The sequence below is a fragment of the Rhodofomes roseus genome (assembly GCF_022264815.1).
Source record: "Rhodofomes roseus strain CIRM-BRFM 1785 chromosome Unknown C8Q71scaffold_6, whole genome shotgun sequence".
Classification (NCBI taxonomy): domain Eukaryota; kingdom Fungi; phylum Basidiomycota; class Agaricomycetes; order Polyporales; family Fomitopsidaceae; genus Rhodofomes; species Rhodofomes roseus.
In genome coordinates this window covers 285,794-304,239 of record NW_025952962.1, presented here as the reverse complement: position 1 = coordinate 304,239, position 18,446 = coordinate 285,794, and the positions used below count along the sequence as shown (strand labels likewise).

At 56.2% G+C, this 18,446-nt stretch overlaps 5 protein-coding genes across 5 annotated transcripts; 2 read left to right on the top strand and 3 right to left on the bottom strand.

Annotated features, from left to right (window-relative positions):
- Positions 1-47: 47 nt before the first annotated feature.
- On the bottom strand, positions 48-1,872 carry C8Q71DRAFT_747438 (3-beta hydroxysteroid dehydrogenase/isomerase family-domain-containing protein). Its single transcript, XM_047923113.1, has 4 exons — positions 1,580-1,872; positions 1,185-1,516; positions 622-1,117; positions 48-565 (listed from the first exon to the last, which is right to left on the bottom strand). Exons 1-4 carry the CDS (start codon positions 1,766-1,768, stop codon positions 524-526), a joined length of 1,059 nt encoding a protein of 352 aa, XP_047780814.1. The 5' UTR covers positions 1,769-1,872; the 3' UTR covers positions 48-523.
- A 624-nt stretch (positions 1,873-2,496) lies between these two features.
- On the bottom strand, positions 2,497-5,529 carry C8Q71DRAFT_704502 (Sec34-like family-domain-containing protein; the record flags this gene model as incomplete). The annotated part of the gene is made up of 10 exons (XM_047920393.1): positions 2,497-2,991; positions 3,046-3,155; positions 3,217-3,430; positions 3,488-3,639; positions 3,699-4,066; positions 4,122-4,213; positions 4,263-4,640; positions 4,689-4,859; positions 4,919-5,311; positions 5,365-5,529. The coding sequence occupies 10 exons, from the start codon at positions 5,527-5,529 to the stop codon at positions 2,497-2,499; spliced, it is 2,538 nt and encodes an 845-aa protein (XP_047780813.1).
- Positions 5,530-7,537: 2,008 nt separating this feature from the next.
- Positions 7,538-8,719, top strand: C8Q71DRAFT_747431 (uncharacterized protein). Its single transcript, XM_047923112.1, has 6 exons — positions 7,538-7,933; positions 7,998-8,068; positions 8,123-8,257; positions 8,315-8,391; positions 8,443-8,507; positions 8,558-8,719. Exons 1-6 carry the CDS (start codon positions 7,677-7,679, stop codon positions 8,625-8,627), a joined length of 675 nt encoding a protein of 224 aa, XP_047780812.1. The 5' UTR covers positions 7,538-7,676; the 3' UTR covers positions 8,628-8,719.
- C8Q71DRAFT_831308 (uncharacterized protein) lies at positions 8,634-12,050 on the bottom strand. Its single transcript, XM_047926368.1, has 5 exons — positions 11,711-12,050; positions 11,288-11,626; positions 9,841-11,231; positions 9,055-9,789; positions 8,634-8,999 (listed from the first exon to the last, which is right to left on the bottom strand). The coding sequence occupies exons 1-5, from the start codon at positions 11,886-11,888 to the stop codon at positions 8,844-8,846; spliced, it is 2,799 nt and encodes a 932-aa protein (XP_047780811.1). The 5' UTR covers positions 11,889-12,050; the 3' UTR covers positions 8,634-8,843.
- A 98-nt stretch (positions 12,051-12,148) lies between these two features.
- C8Q71DRAFT_492614 (uncharacterized protein) lies at positions 12,149-13,165 on the top strand. Its single transcript, XM_047918907.1, has 3 exons — positions 12,149-12,343; positions 12,401-12,456; positions 12,508-13,165. Exons 1-3 carry the CDS (start codon positions 12,191-12,193, stop codon positions 13,130-13,132), a joined length of 834 nt encoding a protein of 277 aa, XP_047780810.1. The 5' UTR covers positions 12,149-12,190; the 3' UTR covers positions 13,133-13,165.
- The last annotated feature ends 5,281 nt before the right edge of the window (positions 13,166-18,446 follow it).

Sequence of the window (18,446 nt, the reverse complement as noted above, 5' to 3'; positions counted from 1 at the left end):
TATTTTGAAACAGAAGGTTGAGGCGACCGTCACTTGTGGTCTGCAATGTACTATTCAAACCACTTCTTTACCGCCGCAAGACCCAATCACACAACTCACCGTCACTGTGACGCGCTTCACCTGACGCCTCTTGGATTGGAGACTGGGAGAACGTGGTGAAGGCACACAGGAGCGGTGCTGCTGGCGATGTAGGTACATGTCATCCTACCTATCCACCGCAGACGCTTAACCCTGTCCTCTTGAGCAGCAAGAAGCTGATCCATTCTGTTTACCTTTACCCTGAAGTCAAGCCCATAGCTGTGCTACTTACTCATTTAGAATCTCCCGGGCTTAAAGTGTGCCATGCCATGCTTCCGGAGTGGGTGATACTAGGCGGCGCCGGCGATAATGCGTACGAGAAGGTGAAGTACTCGCTGCATACGTATGGGACTGCGCACATCGCCTGGTGGATGACTATTACCCAAAGCATTGGCAAGGCAAAACAGACAAGTTGTGGTTCTGTCAGGTTGCACTCGAGACGTCATCAAGTGGTACGTCGATGACTCTCTATCTCGCTTTTCCACCACTGGCCACTCATTAGCGCCACTCGGAAACGGAGGTAAGTTAATGCAATGTGCACACCTTGACAGTCAAATCAAGCCCCTCATCCACCCCAACCTCAGGCTCGTATCCTAGCAGCCTCTTGGCCTTCTCCGATGTGAAATACATCGTGCTTGTCGCGAATGTCACCGCATAAGGTGTCAGCGGCGGTGGGTCTGCGCCCCTCAGCCACGCAACCCACCCCATCACGTACGCCAACACAAATGCAACTAGTCTTGGTATCACCACCGGTTTCCTCTTCGTTCGTTTCGCTTCCTCCTCCGGGAAAGCCTCGTCGAGCCTACCCCATAGCGCGCGCATGAAGTCCCAGAAGAGTCGCGGGTCGTTGTTCGTGATGAAGAAGACCTCGCCCGCGACGGCGGGGTCGGGAAGCTTGTCGCAGGCAAGCACGAGCGCGTGTGCTACGTTGGAGACGTATGTCTTGTCGCCGAGGTTCGTATTGGATCCCATTTGGACGTGCGTCGTGCCCTTCTTCCAGGTGTCGTACGCGCCGACGATCAGCTCCTGATCGCCCACACTGTATACTTCGACCTCAGCGATCTATTCTTACATGCAGGTCATCATGCATCATGGCCAGTCCTTACCCGAAGATTCCTGTAGGCCGGATGACAACCGTCGCTAGCCCGTCCCTCCCATTTGCCCCCAACACAGCCTGCTCTGCGAGTATTCTGGATGCTGTATACGGCGACATCAGCTTCGTCGCATACGGCAGGCTCTCGTCCCCATTGACGATATCGTGCCCGTCAAAAACAACGCCCGACGAGCTGTGGTACACGAGCTTGCGCACGCCCGCCTCGACGGCGGCGGCGATAACATTCTGCGTGCCGAGGACGTTGACCTGGTGGAAGATTTCTGGGTTCCGCTGGTAATTGACGGAGAGCGGGGATAGCGTATGAATGATGCAGGTCGCGCCTGACTGGCCATGCGTGAAGAGCAGTCATAAGTCGGAAACAGGGAAGATGACAATTGAATTGCTGACATTCTGGATGGCACTTGCGACGTCCTCTTTGTTCCGAATATCGCCAGAGTAGAAGGCCACGTCGACGTGTCGTTGCGTGCTATCTAGCACGGAAACGTCGTCCCCGCGCGCAGTCATCCGCTGGACGACGTGTCTGCCGACGAATACATCCCCGCCGATGACCAGGTATACATCACGTCCGGCTGCCATAAGCTACGATGCCCAAGAGAAGAGTTGCAGCGATTGTCGTGTCGACCACGACCAGTGAAGTATGCTGCCCTGCCGAAGGAGTGCAGTATGATCCAGTATCAACGTTCTTCAGATCGTGCGAAGCAAGAGGTTGTAGACCATGCCTTGCTATATAACATCGCTTAGTTTGAGGCAATGACAATCCCAGTCTCACATCGCACAGGCGGCCTACTACGCCGCCGCTAAGACGCTTCCAGCTAGCTTCAGCTGCGTGCAATATACAGTTTTATACTGTATCCACGACACCATCACAGGCTCCGATGGTGACCGTGATGAGAATCCTGTCAAAGTGTCACATCAATCAGTTGACGAACATGCATGTAGTGTAAGTCCAAGGATGACGCACTCTTACTGCAAGTCAAGGCTCCTAGCTATTGCGTACGTAGGTCGCACAATATCTACAAGTTGATGCGGACGTTCGGAGCTCATAATGAAGGTCGATGCAGCACCTTGAGTGAACTCGTACATGTTGACAGAACGTTCACTGGGTGCCGGTAAGTTAGTATAATGTTTACGTCATCAGTATGCTCACAAGTATACCACTCGTGTTCACAGTGGGCGAGGCAAAGACGAGGCGGACAATTCGAATCCACACAGGCCTTGCCATAGGCTTCACCATACCCATGAGACACAAGAGATCGTATTGGTATTGGCAGTGACCTTCCGAACATCCGCGAGAGAGTGCTTCCTCATGTAGAAGACGGCCCAGCAGTGGGTCCCGAATGCTCATCACAAGCACCCCTCACCATCGCTCTTGCCAGGTCCTCCGTCCCCACATCCACCTCCGCGCCCGAGCCAATCGGGTACACATCCCGCACGAGCGCCCGCCATTCTGCCCAGTCATCGACAATGCGGTCCTGGACGTGCCCAAGCAGCACGCTCACCGTCCGCTCGTCCTCGAGGTACAACCGCAGGCGCCCAACGGCTGCGCGCAGCTCCGTCGCGCACGCCCCATTGAACGTGGTGAAGAGCGCATTGACGGCAGTCGGCGTTGCCCAGGGCATGCTTTGGACGGTTTGCGTGCTGGACGGGGGCTCGCTTGAAACAGAGGAGGTCCCTAGTGGTTTGGCGGAAAGGCGGTGAGCGTGGACGCGGTCTGTCCACGAGCGGAGGGGAGCTGTGACTGGATTGGCACAAGATGCGATGACGGCCTCGCAGGCGATCTTCAGCTCTTGGTCGAGAGCCTACGGTGGCGGACATTAGCACTTCTCGTCATGTCCAGGGGAACAGCAACGCACTCGTCTGACATCGTTCATGTTCTCATCGCTTGGCATACCCAACGACGTGAGCAACGCATTCGGGAAGGGAAGCAACGAGGTCGTCCTTCCTAGCATTGACGCCAGTGTGTCTACCGCAATGCAAATCCTAGTCAACTTGTGCGACTGAGCCTCGGATGGGTTCGACGGTACCTGTTACCCCCGAGAGATCGATCCCCCTGTCCGGGTTTTTGTTTTCGAGATCCAAATTCTGTGTCATCTCCTTGAGGATAAGGAGGTGCCGCACGAGGAATAGTTGTCCATCAAGCGTCGACTGTGCCTTCGACTTGAGCGTCTCCGCCGCGCTCACGAGCGACTGTCGACAGAGGTTGACTGCCTCACGAGCAATGTCGTCGAAGATCGCCGACTAGAAAGGGAGAGCATCATCAACACTAGGTTCAGTAAAATGCCCATTGAGAGCTACCTTCACGAAGTCGTGCAACTGAGAGAGAACCCAGACAGTCTTGCGCAGCGTTGGGTACCACGTATCTTGTTTATCGAGCGACTTGAGCTGGAACAGCTGGCTCACACTTTCCTTCTCCTTGATCTCAAACCCTGTCACAGGCTTCCTAGCAGCTATGACGCTGCCTCAGCAATCGCCCAACGCACACGCAAACCTACCAAACAGCACTCACAAACAAGCTTCTGCGGGTAATCCAAATCCTGCGCCTTCGGCACATAATACCGAATATCGCTCTGGATCACCGACTGCGCCTTGAAGAACAGCCTCGTCTGCGCGTCCTGCAGAACCATCTGCAGCAGGTACCCGACATGCAGTGCGCGCAAGCCCCGTTTGCCCGGCCGCCGGGCGTTGCTACCCAGGTCGAGGTTCAGCTCGTCAACGTAGTCGTCGTTGTCGTCGTCGTCGATCGCGGGCACGTCAAGGACCATGAGGGCTTGCAGGACGGTGCAAACTTCGCACAGCGCGGTGAGGCGGGGCTCGTGCAGGATGCGCGGGCGGAGATCGTCGTAGAGGTAGTCGCAGAGACTCTCTAGATAGGCACTGTGATCGAATCCTCGGTGAACACGATAGAAGTGCCACTGGCGAAAGAACGTACTAGAGCTGATCTTCGCCCGAGTTGAAGAAAGCACGGAAGAGATCGAACTCGTCGGTACAAAGTTGCTTCAAATAACTACATCCAGTCCTTGTCTAGCCATACGTCAGCTACACGTCGTGGCCAGAGCAGAAAGAAGCGCACCAGTTCGACGAGCTCTGTCCTCGTAGGATCCAAGCCCTTGATCTCCTCGAGCAGCCTGTTCACTAGCAGACCCTTTCTAGCAGTGAAGTACGCGCTGTGACATTCCGACAGCAGAGATGAGAGCTCGTCAGGGTGCGCACTGGCCCGCCGCTCCAGCTCCGCAAGGAGAGGCGCAAGTTGTGCTGAGACAGTGTAGAACCGCGTGTACAGCAAGTGCATCTGCGCCGTCGCAGAGACGTCCTTCTCGGACATGCGTTTCGTGACGTCGACAGTGAGTGCTTTGAGTGAGCCAACGAAAAACATCTTGATGAGCGTCATGGCTCGTGTCATGCATTGCTGGAAGCGAAGCAAATAGATCTCGGCTTCGCGGAAGTGTCGCTGCTGCTATGTCAGATATTGTGATGAACGAAGTAGCAGTTTACTGACGTGCGCTTTCAGGTATTCGATGCAGACGTCCACCCGCTCAACCATGTAGAGGAACTCCGTTTGCAAGACTAACGAGTCGCCCGGAGAGTTTAGCATTCGAGTAGCGTGTTCTAGCTCTTGGAAGTAACCGATCCGCTCATCGATAGCGTCAGTTATGCTGAGCAAGTGGTCCTGGTATCGTAATTCTGAATCAGTATAAATCATCCAATAGCTCGGAAAACGCGACGCACCCGCTCTTCGAGCAGCTGTTCACAAGCCCCTTTCAGGCTCTTTCCACCCTCCTCCACTAATCTCCACTCATTCAGCATCCCATCCACCGCCGAGTCAATCTCGTCGATGCGCTGTATCAGCCGGTCGCACGTATCGAGATGCTCCGACACGCTCTCTAGATGCGCCCGGTAGTGCGCCTCCTGGCTGTGGGCTACCGAGCGGTCGATGAGCGCGAACCAGTCATAGAACTGCTGCGGTGTCTGTATCGGTTGCTTCGGGTGCAGTGCGTGTGCAGCTGTCGCGCTCCGGGGGAACGCAGAACTGGGTGTGCTAGGACGGGAGCCGACGCCGAGCCTGTTGCGCAAGACGGGTGTGGACGGTCGGGACGACGAGCCCGGCTCATCTACGGCAAACTTGGCTTGTGGTCATTCAGACATAGCGAACAGATCACGACGGCAGAATGTACCTTGAGAGGTAGAGCAGCCTTCTCCGAGGCAGCCTTGATGAGGTTCACGCTCCTCGCCTCAACTTCTCCGAGCGGGGCTTTCGTTTCCCATTCCTCCATGCTTATAACAGGCTTTGCATGAGGTGTCAAGGTTCCGGGAGCGCCAGGACGTTTGGTGGATGCCATTGCTTAACTCGCAGACTTCAGGCGTACATTGAGAAGAGTACCGAGTCGAAAGCCGTAGAGCCGCAGCACGATGCACTCGTCGTATGCCCAGGATCCGGAGTATTCAGTCGACCGCAAATGAAAGAGAAGAGATGCTCCTGGGGCCAGCGGGCAGAGGTTGGGTAGAGTAACAGGTGATATGCAAGTAGCAGAGGTGGCGAGCTGCCCAAGTTGGAAGCACCTCGCAAACACGAGGATACTGAGCGTTTCCAAATCCGGCCTTGATGTGGCCTTCCTTCTCTCCACGCGTGAGGCCGTTCTCATCACCTCGCCGTCGTCGCCAGTTGCTGCCTCTAGTTTATCTCGTCAGATTGTTGCTAAATCCTCGATACAAAGTGAACTCAATGCATTGAATGGTAACGGCGACGCAACCTGCCATCGCGCGACGTTGGCTAGCACTCGCAATTTCATACTCAAGTTTACACCACTGCACATGAACAGAAACCCCTTGAAACCGCTATTCTGCAGATACTATGCGAAGCTCTTGCTTCTGCATGCGGCGGACGTCACAACCTCCTTGACTAGGATGCCATGGGATCACCACGTACGGGTAAGAAAGCTTGCACTACGCCTGTTTCTGTCATTATCAATGCACTCTTCACGTTGCAGTTATGCCAGGACCCTCCTCCGCATTGTCTTCTCCCCCTGCTTGGTCATGGGTTGTAATTGGGATGTAACGAGCTTTCCGCTGAGCCAATGCATAGGTCATTATTACGTTTCTTTTGAGGAATCGATCCGCCGGTACTGTTGCCATTGGCACTGTTGCACCGCGGTCCACGACCTTGGGTCGGCTACGTTATGCCCAGGTTGAACCAGGCTTAGGCTATGCCCGTCTTGTCTTTCGCGGGTCTTTCCAAGGTCTTTCGCCGTCACGGACTCACTGGCACGGTCGTGGCAAACTGTTCATCGTTACGGTTGCCATGTCTTTGTCTCGTCGTAACCATTCGTTGCGCCAAGTGCCCTTACAGTGTACTACCGTTCCTTTACCCAGGTGATTGAGACTTGCCTCCCGTGGGCCCGCGTCTTGAATGAGATGGGCGCTGTTTTCGGTACTTCGTAGAGCATTGTCGAGAGCACTGGGCTGAATATTTTCTGGACGCTGTGCTCGTTCGTTCTGTACCCAGAGCTAGAATAGTTGCGGAGGCGGAGCGTCACGCAGAACCGCTCCTTTACCCAGCGTGACATCACGTCAACTCGCGGAGGAGTGTGAGTCACAGTTACCGAAGTCAGAAGGAGACTGCGCGGTCCAGTCACGCATTGTCACTGTCAGCCACCCTTGTTGCTCAACGACATTTATCTACGACGCTCTTCCTCCTTCACCATAGACTTGGAATTTTTGGTGCAACAAAAATACTCACCAGCATCGTCTTCGATTTTTATGTGGACGCATAAGGGAGTGTAGTAGTCACTGTATCACTCCCGAATCGTGGCTTCGCCCGAAATGGTATGTTTCGGAAGTGTCATATTTTCCGGGAAGCACATAGTCGTGCGGTCCCCATGAAAAAATTACCGTAGCTCAGGCCATACTCTGGGATAGCTCAGCTTAATTTACAGAATTTTGGCTCAAGGACGAACTGCGCTGGGTGCACATGGGTAAAGGAACCACCGTGGGTAAAGGAACGGTAGTACACTGTAAGCCTCTTTAAGCCCATCAGGATTCGAGCTTCCTGCCGGGGCCAATCCTGGGCCAATCAGTTCACAACCAATCTGCCTATCCCAAGCCTATCCCGGCTTGATCCCACTGACACACGGGTCTCGCGGACCCGACGACCGCGCTGTTCGATGTTCCTGCCGGCGTCGCGCAAGCCTCGCGGGTGTCCCTGATATGATCTGACCCGAGATTCAGACGAGCCGCAATTAAGTTATGCTACAGCCAAGGCCAGGCCAAGGCCCATCATGACAATCGTTCTGGGTGCCGCCAAGCCAGCCCGACCGGTATATAAAGCGGCGGTGAGCAGCAACAATCCCTCATTCCCGCCTTTACACTCATTTCTTCCCAGTCTTGAGGACTCCCTTCTTTTCAGCTATTCCGAGCAGCTAGTCTGTCCTTCACGCCCCGCATCCTTGCTTGTCTAGCCCCCGTATCCTCGCCTTCGTCTGTTACCGCAATGGCTCGGCTTTCGTTCATCGCCCTTATCGCCTGTGTCGTGGCTTTCGTCGGTGTCCAGGCGGCGCCTGTGCCGAGCGATGTTGGCATTTACATCAGACACGGCAAAGGCAAGAGTGCCAAGAGTGCCTCGGCCAGTGCTACGGCCAGCTCTGCAGCGTCCACTGCCAGTGCTGCATCCAGCGCTGCAGCGTCCAATTCCACCGCCAGCACCTCGGGTGGCTCTGCTTTCGTTGCAGGCTCGTTCCAGGCACAGGAGTACGTCTCATGCTTGATTTAACAACTCAGTCATCGAGTACTTACGTGGTTGCCCCCTACCCAGCTACGCCGCCTTCCAGATCTCCAGCGGTACCGGCGGTGACGCCGAGGCTGAGGCTAACGCTGTCTTCGTTGGTAAGTGATTTGCTTCTCTGACAAGCTTCAGGACGCTCATGACTTCATTGATAGACCCCTTCGCTAACGTTGACCTTTCTACCGTTGATGATGCCACCGTCGAGACCATGACCACCATGCGTGAGGCAGCGGAGAGTGCGGAGACGGATGATTTCAACCCGCAGATCGCTGCTGCCTCAGGTGACGCAGGTAGGCATCAACTTTACATGGCGCGACGATACACGCTGACACACTTACGTCTATTAGCCGATGCCCTTCAGGTCGGCAAGATCAAGAACAAGGTGCTCAAGCTCACCGGCGAGGTTCAGGTGTTGAACATCAAGGTACGGCGCTTTGCGTTGAATAAAGCTCCTCATCGCTCATGCTCCGCTCAGATCGCAAAGGCCCAAGCCACTGGCGATGATACGTCGGACCTAGAGAGCAGTCTTGCGGCCGAGCAGTACGTACTATGCCTTGTTGCACGACTCGCACGGTCTGACCGTCTTGTAGGAAGAAGCTTTCGACCAACATTGCCACCGACCAGGACAGCGCTGGAAAGACGTCGCAGGGCGTTGCGTAAATGTCCGAAGTCGTTTGGCGATTTCTTCCTCTGTTTTACACTTTGGTTTGTGTTTGACATCCGCTCGGAATACATTTGGATTTGGGATGGGATTTGGTTCAACGGTGTGATTAAGTTCAGCGACCGGGCGTCATTGACACAAACCGATGCTTCGACAACAAGCTGCAGGCGTGAAGTTACAAGTACGGTAACATACAAGTGGACGTGGATGAGCCATCACATAGTTGCACCGAGACCCAGCTTAGTCTTCTTCATCTTCGCCGTCAGCGGCGCGTCCAAACCACCCGACAACCCGATCCTCTCTCCTTCTGCCCAACCCATCGCCGCCAGCATGCGGAATCCAACGTTAGACTGGCCAATCTTGGGTGCAGCCTGCAGGCATAACTGGATTAGAATGGATTCTGCCCGATCCGAGCGGCCTACATACCTTGCCAACTTCCTCTCCCTCCCGATGTTTGGCAAGTGAAACGCCCCCCTTAGCCTTGCCCTTCCCGGGTACGCCCCAAGTACTATCCTTGTTCGTCTTTGTAATCCGTCTGATCTTCTTCTCGTTGATCCCAATCCCGCTCTTGGACGTCTTGATGAGCGTGGTGTACCGGCCCACCCCATGCCCTTTGCTCTGGCTCTTTAAGTTGAACGCTTCGGCCAGGTCATGTATCTTCTTCCGCGTCTCCTTGTCACACGGCGGGAGAGCCATGGCGCTCTTGCTACCGATGTCCGCGAGGAAATGCCGGATCTGCGTCTCAAGCGACGCGAAGTCGACGACGCGGTTCTCCACCTCCATGTACTCTTCGAGCCTGGCGGCGGCGAGCATTGCCTTTCTGCCTTTCTTGCCGCCTTTGTGCTGCGCGAGCGGGTCGGCGGCGGCTGCGATCATGGCTTCTCTCCGCTTGCGCTTGTTCTCCGCTTTCTTCTGGCGGTCCTTCTCCCACTGGTCGTTGAGCTCTGAAGGGATATGTTTGTCTTTTCTTCGGGCTAAGGGAGGGTCAGGATCATTATACCGCATTGCTCTAGGAGAGCCAGGTCGTGGCTCACGGGCTGGTGTCATCATGTCGGCGAACACATCGTCGGAGAACTCGCCGTCCTCGATAGATTGGAACAGCTTCTTCCTCGCCTTCCTATCTCCGTTCGACAATAGGTGAGCGTTTGCATCGAGCATCTCCTGTGACGTGCCTCAGTCAGTCATGTCCGAGTTCGGGCACTACCGACATACCTGTATCTCAGCGATGAAGTCCTCGTCCTTGTCTGCCCAAGCCACGTTGATCTCCATGTCTTCGTCGCTGGAGTCATACTCCTGTCGTGCCTTGCCCTTCCCCTTGCTCCGGCCATTGTCTCTGGCGCGCATCCTCGCCAGTCTCGCCTGAAATCCGGCTCTTGGCGTATCTTCCTCGTCAGACGATTCGTCGTCCTTGTCGTCGTCCTCGGTTTCTTCGCCTTCCTCCGACCCATATCCGGCATCCTCTCCAATCAAGGCTCTCGCCTCAGCTCGGAGCGCTTTCTCTAGTTCGCTGTCCTCGTCCTCCTCCCTCTCCTCATCGCTCCCTATTGAACTTCCCCCGAGGTTCCTTGCCTCCTGGTCATCCTCCTCCCGCATCCGCTCTCCATCCCTGATGTCATCCACGGTGACATGTCTCGATCCCTCCGCGCTCATACTCTTCACGAAGCTCTTCATCGCGTCCACCGAGATATCCGCGTCCGCATCCAGGCCAATCGCCCCCACGCCATTCGACAGCTCCTCGACCTCGTCGTCGCTCGACTCGCCGAAGTTTACGTCCGAGTCGCCGCGGCGCTGCTCGGCCTCACGCGGATCGCGCTCCCGCCCCTCGCGCTGCGCCTGCGCCTCTGAGGCAAGCGCGCCGAACGCGCCGAAGCGCCGGGGCGTGCGCCGCCGCGCCTTCTTGGAGCGCTGGAGAAGGGAGCGGGGGCCACCCACGGGGAACAATTTCCGCGTCTGCTTCTTGCGGGTGTTGCTCTCGAAAGAGAAGGAGATGGTTTCGAAGGACGGGGGCTCGAGGAGCTCGGTAGTTTGCGGTGTCGCGGGAGCTTCTTGTGGGTTCTCGGAGACAGACGGCTCCTCTGGTGGTACTGGGTCCTCCGGGACACTAGCAAGAGGGCGAGCAGCAGGGTGATTGGCCTCGTGGCTCTCGAAGAGCTGGCGGCCGGTGAGAATAGATGTCGTTGTGATGCTCTCTACCGTCTGTGCCACTGGTGCCGGCGTCGTCGCTCGGCTCAGGCTGACGCGGGGATGAGGCGCGACGTATACGATGATTTCGTCGTCCTCTCCGAGCACACCCTCCATACGATCTGTAGTCGCGAAGGGTGTCGGTCGCATTGCCACTGGTGCAGGTGTAGTATCGACGTAGAAGCCCGTGAAGGTCTCCTGTGTCATCTTAGCCTCGATCGAGGCAGTAGTGTGCGTTTCGTCGCTCGTCATCGTAGCTGCGATGGCGTCTACTTCTGCTTGCAACTTGCCTACGTCGGCAAAGTCGATCTCTTCTAGATTTCCCTCCTCGCCGGATGCATGATCGGGAGACTCATGTCGACCTCCGCTGAATATTCGCGACACCTGATCTGCAGTTGGTACGTGGCTCTTCTCATCATCAGCTGTCGACCCAGTCAGCGAAATGATCAAAAACCATGAGCAGGCGATGTCGACTGACCTACTGGTTCCACAATAGGTTGCAGGATCTCTTCATCCTGTTGGAATAGTGTGGCAGTATGTACAGACCGCACGAATACGATAGGCCTCAGCAGCGGCCTGTCTTCGTTGAGTAGTCTGGAGAGCGGTACGCCCGCCCGCAGCTTGGAATTCTGTTGGCCTCCGCTCGGACGTCCACGTCCACGAGCGGAATCTGTGGGCTCGCCTCGCCCACGGCCTCTAAATGAGCCCCTTCCACGAGGGCTGTCGGTTCCTCCAGGAGCAGGACTGTCCCGGCCTGAGCCAGGATAGGAACCACGACCTCGTCCCCGGCCTCTGGGATGCCCATTGTATGTGAGGTCTATGAAGGGATTAATCAGCCCTGCTCCTGAATTTGGTCCCCTGCGATGATATAGGATGGGGGACTACGCCAGACGATACATACGTTCTGGCCAAACCTGCACGGGGAAGTCGAGGTCATCTATGTAGGGAGCACCGCCCCTGCCTCCGCGACCTCGACCTCTCCCTGCACCTCCTCCTCTATATCCACCTCGTCCTTGGGATGATTGGCCGCGCGGTGAACCCCTCGAGCCTCCTCGCCCCCGATGGTTGCCTCTAGCCATGGATTAAAGATACACAAGATGTAAGAATCGACAAGAGAGAGAAAGTGATACAAGATCCAAGAATACAGATTCTAGTTTCCAAAATCCAGAAAGAGCGGCGGTTCGTACTGATGAGACGGATATGAAAGACTTCGCTCAGTTCGTTGACTCGCAGTGGTCGGCACCCGGGAGTGACAAACAGACGCCCGTGAACGCCTCGGGATGTCAGCAGTTTCCAAATGCGGATGTGGGCGCTCCCTGACGACATGCAGCAGCGGCCACGGTACCTCACTACTTCGACACGTACACATTGCCTCACTGCCATGAACTTTCAGTCCAACGACCAATACATACATGACAGAGTTAACCTCGCTCGATTGGTGAGAAGGCTCGAGAAAAGCATCGCTGCCGAGGACTGGGACGCGGCACAGCTGCCACCGCGCGCGACATGGATCAAGACTCAGCAAACACTGCAGGTGCGTCGATTGTAATGGGTATACGCGTGGCCAACCTTTGACTCAATATTTATACAGAAATTGAAGTACGCGCGGAAGCTGCTGGATAGCGTCGAACTACATGAGCACGACCAGTATGTCCGAGCTGCATTTGGTGGAAAGAGCCTAACATAAGCCTTCGCCAGAGACGCATTCCGGAGGTACGAAGAACTCCGCGCAACTCTTGCGCGCCTGCATAATGCCGTAAAGGAGGTAGACCAACGGGTCGCACCATCCCCAACACGTCCGCCGCCAATATTGCCGACTCTTCCGCTACCCAAGACCGCAAAGCCAGCCCCCGTGCCATCCATACGCATCTCCGAGGAAGAGAAACACCCGCAGGACGGCGCGCCTTCAGCCAACGATCTCCTGCTTTCTCCCTCAGACACACTGCTGGATTCCGCACCCGTCAGTGCCACCCTCCTCCCCGCAGATCCACCCTCCCCCGCCGCACCCGCCACGACGCCCACCCCCGCATTCCTGCAGAACTCGTCCGCGCTCCAGGAGGAGCTCTCCGCCCAGCTCGCCCAGATGGCGACTCAGCTGAAGCGGAACGCGCAGCACTTCTCTAACACCCTCGAGAAGGACAAGGCGCTCGTGCAGGAGACGCAGGAGAAGCTTGAGCGCAACCACGACGTCATGAGCAGGGAGCGCGTCCGCGTGCGGGACCACCACTCGAAGAGCTGGGGGACGACGTGGCTGGTGATGCTGAGCATGGTGGTCGCACTCGTTGGCTTCATACTCACGTTCTTCGTGATTCGCTTGACTTGAGGTGCAGCTCTTAGGGATCATCTGGACTAGTGGTGCGTGTAGTATTCTGTGTACATTTGTTGCAGGTCATGGATACATGGACACTGGTATGCTGTCGACAAAGGCAGGACAGAGCCCACCGATCGTTCCTAGTGTTGCTAGGATGTCACCACATTCGAGCAAGCTATGATCTCCTCCACCGACGGGAACGCGCGTTGCGCTGAAACCTTTATGGTTCTGCCCTCTCATATGGACCCGAATGGCAATATGCTGATGCTTTCGTGAGTCCACATCGAGAGAGATGTACACTCGCCGAGAGATGATTGCGTAGCTCTCGCACCGTCCCTGACATTCAGAATCAGGGTCTACTGATCGCACCATCTTCGCGTTCAACGTTCAGCCCTTACCTGGCTCTCGCACCAGAGTCGCAGTGCTAATGCAGAACTGTGGTATGTATCTGATCATACAAGTAAGTAGCGATGTCGTTGGTACAAGTGCGTCATATCCTATCCTATCCATACATGCATGTGTTTGCAGCGTCATACCAGTACAAGGTGGGTGTGTCCAATCGTGCGATCATGATGTCCGTGAGGATCGTCGTATGGTACGGTATACGGAATGGGTACGTGCTCTTGATCATTGTATGTGGTAGCGTCGCCGCACCCGTGTAAGCCATGGCATGTTGTCCGTGAGGCCCCTGATGTTCTGCTCAGGTACTCTCGTAAGGTCTGAGCGCGGATCGCTGGGCTTCCGGTCCGGCGGCGCAAGCGCATACGATATCTAAAGCACCCCGTACGACGACCATCCTGATCAGCATGCGTCACACCTCGATATGTAGGACGATGCACGGACCCGCAGATCGGTCGTCATATGTATGGCGACGACCCTGCCCACCGACTCCTTCGTATTCGGGCCCATGACGAAATGCACCTCGTCGCCCAGCTGTTCGCACCGTCAGTGTCACGGTCCGCAATTAGCACTGCGCCGATCGGATATCTGCATGCAGGTGAAGCGCGTACTCTGTATCTTGTGTGGGCATCGAAGTCGGCGGCCATAGTGAGGGTGTCCTGAGAGCAGCGGACCGTTGTTGGCTGCCCGCACCTAGCTGCGCATGGCCTATACACGTCCCCAGGCTGGCGTGCTCCAACGTCATTTCTGCGCCCCGCAGCCTCGTTTGAACATTGCGGGGTGGAGAAAGGGCCTAGCCGGAGTTCGGCGCCTCAGATGGGACCCAAGTTGCGCCGATTGCTCGCGCCCCGTCCCGCTCATGATCATCCTTTGACGAGAAAGGTCATCTCTTGAAGTTGAACCAGCATGCTCAATTGCTTGTCGGGGAGCTTCAGAATGTGCAGGGAAACGACTCGTATAACCAGTTCCTATCCATCGAGCGCCGTACCATCGAAGCACAGGGTAAGTTACGTCCATACGCAATACGATCTATAGCTATTTGACGACGCAAATCTAGTCTTCGGAGCATCAGCAGGAACACGGACCAACCGGAAGGGGCATATCAGCACACCACAAACGTCGCGTAGTACGAGTATGTGCCCTACAACTCTCCTGTGTGTTTTTGATGTTCCCGCGTACAACTTGAGTAATAAGTACGCACAGGTCCGAATCGCGCCCTCCTCTGCAGCCGGACCACGCAGTTACTCAAACTCTGTCAAAGCATCCGACTTGGATTCAGCTTCTTGGGGCTACTACGGATATCGCTTAGGGCAAGAAAACAAGCAATTGCCAATGCGTACCTGCAGGGGCCCTTGATAGACCCGTCGAAGAGCTGCCCTCGGGTATCTAACAACCACCCAGCGGTTCGACTTCGCGCCTCGAAGCAACACGACCAATCGCCTACCCCACGTTGGACGCGGAACTTGTGAGGGCCTTGCAAGATGGGCGGTAAGCAGCACTGCCTGTCCCGAGAATCCGACATTGCTGCCTCTACTTATCAAGCGCCCCATAGCTCTCAGAGGCATACGGTCCGTTGTACGCTGCCATGCCGTAAGTTGGTAGTTCGCTGTCGATCGGGCCTACCGGAACAGTGACCGACACCTTGGTCCTGCATACACACACGGACCGGTATCGACAGACGCGGACGCAGTGTCACGTAAATGAGTGCATAGGCATGGACCCGGGGCGAGCGGGTGAGTAATGATCGGACATGATCGGGAAGAACGGCGATGCTCACCTTGTAGTACGAGCAGGTTCTCCTGCAGACTACTAGTCGCGCAGACAGGCCCCTCGAATCAAAGTTTCGCCCTTCGTTGTCGTATTAGCGTCGGACGGTTGACCGGGATTCTACGCTGTTGTCAAGCGATAGCAGTCCTGCGGACGGTCAACACATCGCATGAATAGGATCTCACCGAAATGAATTGCCTTCCATACGACCGAGAAGCAAGGCGTCAGGTACAGAAAGCGATCGTGTTTTCAAGACCAATGGCCCCTTTACGTGAGCGACGAGGGCGTAGAAGCATCGCACCCGAAAACTCGCGCTGTGGGCGCCGCTGCCCGGGAGTTAGTCCACGCTGCTTGGGGACTTATCGCCAATACGCGATGGTTGGAGAAGATAGAGCAAGCCCCCTGGTTCCAACCAATGAGTCGGTAATCATTATGCATGGACGAACCCAGCGTGCGAGGGCATGGTCAAGACAATCTAGTGCGTGGGCTACGCGACGTCGCTCAGCGCACACGAATGATGTCTCAGCAGTGGGTAGAGCTGAGTCTCGAGACTGCGACAGCAAGATAATTTGGCCAATAAGCAGGTCGTCATTACGAGGATGGCGAGGGTGTGCTCGAGGAGACTTCGCACGCAACTCACGATGATTTAGTATTGTTTCTCTCTGCCGTGTCCACACTGCCGGCGGAACCGCACGTCACCTTCAACGCTTCCCATCGACCGTGGCGATGTGGGAGCGTACTTACCTGATTGAACACACGCAGACCGAGTGGGCGGCGGCGCACAACGCTAGCACCAGCTGAGCAACCGAGTGTTCGGGTTTTGGGGTACCCCCGTAGCGCGAAAGGAGTCATCAGACGGCAGGCGGTTGCGAAGGGGTGGTCAGGCCACACTCAAGATATACGGAAAGCATTCTTAGGGGTCGGAACCGCAGAAATCCCTCGGTGCATACCGCGCGACGAGGGATAGATCTCACGAATCCCTGGGCCTAGATTGACAGCAGCCCACTCCTGTCGCTCCAGGACGTCTGTGCCACCCAGCTGACCCGCAAGCCCAAGATAATCCCCAAGCCGCTGCATACAGATATCAGCGATTCTGGGCCGATCGCAGGGGAGAACGACGCACTGCGGAGCTGTGTAACACAGACTGCCGTCACTTGACAGCCTCCGTGGGCGCCCACAGACCGAGCGATACATCCAGCCCGAAGTCAATACCGCTTCCCCCGCGCGCCGCGGCGCCAGGAGTGTATGTGTGGGAAGACGCGAAGGAGCCAGGGCGACGCGTCTGCACACCACCCGCGTTCGAGTGCTTCTGCGGAGGCTCTGGGCCAGTGGGACTCGAGGGGGTGGGGCGGCTTCGATTTTCTGTCCAGACAAGGCACGCTTCTGCGGCTTCTCGACGAGAATCACAGCCCAGCATCGTCTTGGTCGCGCGGACAGGCTCGCACGGGCCAGGCTGTGTGGCCAAAACGAGATGAGAGATATGTATGTTGGACGTAAGCGCGACGCAGACGCAGACGTCCAGTCCGGTCATGGGTGCGTACACACGTGATAAATGATAGGACATACTGACACGATGACCTGCGCGAGTAGCGAATGCACCCCCGGCCTCAGGATTGCACGGCGGTTACCTGCTCTGAATAGTCCTGCAAAGCGCCTCTAGCAAGAGTCCTAGTCATGGACGGTGTTCCGCGGGATGTCGGGTACAGGCCTGGTTGCGGCGCCTCTGACTGTCCAGTCCGCGTCAGCACGCTAGAAGCCTCATTGAATACTACCTACACGAAGCCGCCGGGCCTGCAGAGGCTAGGTATGTAGTCGTATTGAACTCGCCCTAGCAGTCGCCCACCTAGGTGCGCCTAGGATCCAAACAGGCGCCGCCGGAACGCCGAGACGTTACTGGATGTCGATCGGGTTCGCTCTAGGGTTAATGTGATTCTCGAAGTTGGCCCATGGGGTATCAGAATACGCAGGAAGCAGGCCGGAGCGATCGTTCGTGGCGGACTCGTCGGGAGCGGTGCTGTATCCACAAACATGCGGATCACAGAAGGCGTTGTGAATGCTAATGTGACTGTGACCGTTGGAAGGGCGTGTTCGACACAGGCTCGATCGTTAGGTCAGTAGAGGCCGCGTAGCTGTGGTACGCGGTGCATGATGTTAGCAACGCAATCTACTTCGGCGAAACTTAGGGTAGATGGGACGCACCGTAGCCGTTCGGTTGTTTCGTATAAACGCAGTGTTTGCCCCGCTGTGCGTGGACAATGGTGTTGAGATGATGGTCGTCCTGAGACCGGAGCCTGCGAACATGCGTCTTCAGTTGCGGTGCCGAATGACGATACAGTACGTACGTTGAGGCGTTCTGGCTATTGGGCGGAGCGCATCGATGAGCACATTTCAGAGGAACGAGCTACTTACTAGCCAGGTAACCTGCGGGAGGCAAGCGAACAGTGCTGCGCCAGTTCTGCCATGACGAAGCGAGGTGTCCCATCGCCGAAGTCAGGGAGTTCATCCTGGACCCGAGTACCCGCATCAACGGCCATGGAGAGAGGGACGTCTGCCATTCGCCCGCCTAGCTCAAATGCCTAAATGAACGCGGCAGGTGTACAGATGCCTTCAAAGTTACGTCGAACCCGCGGGATTCCCGGATATCTGCAGCCTGCTTCCTGCCCAGTCAGGAAGTTGCCTGATTGCCAATCGCTTGCTGTAAGTGCATACAGCAGCGGGCGAACTAGCACAGGACGCACCTAAGTTATGGGGTTCGGGAAGTCAATTTTGCGTATCAACGCCGGAGGCCGCGCCCAACCTGCATCACAGATAAGTAGAGGGAATGAGCTGTTCGCCGTCATCAACCCTATTTGCTTGTAGCACCCTTACCTATCAAGCTTCAGGCCCTGCCTTGGAGAGGCGGTCCGGCCTACTGTCTCCGCGAGATAACCAATGGCGAGTCTCCCGCACCTCTTCTCTGCAACCGACATGGGCTCGGATGCGCTTCGACTTCTGCGCAGCGATCTCCCATCGGCACTGGACCGCTGAGTCGGATGCGTTGTGTTCAGGTGCCCCACTCGACTCCATGGGACGCAGTACGATGCCCGCTTGCAGAACGGACCTGTGCGCGAGGCGTTTTCGCCGGTAAGTTATGTTACAGTAGTACGTGCTTACCGAACCT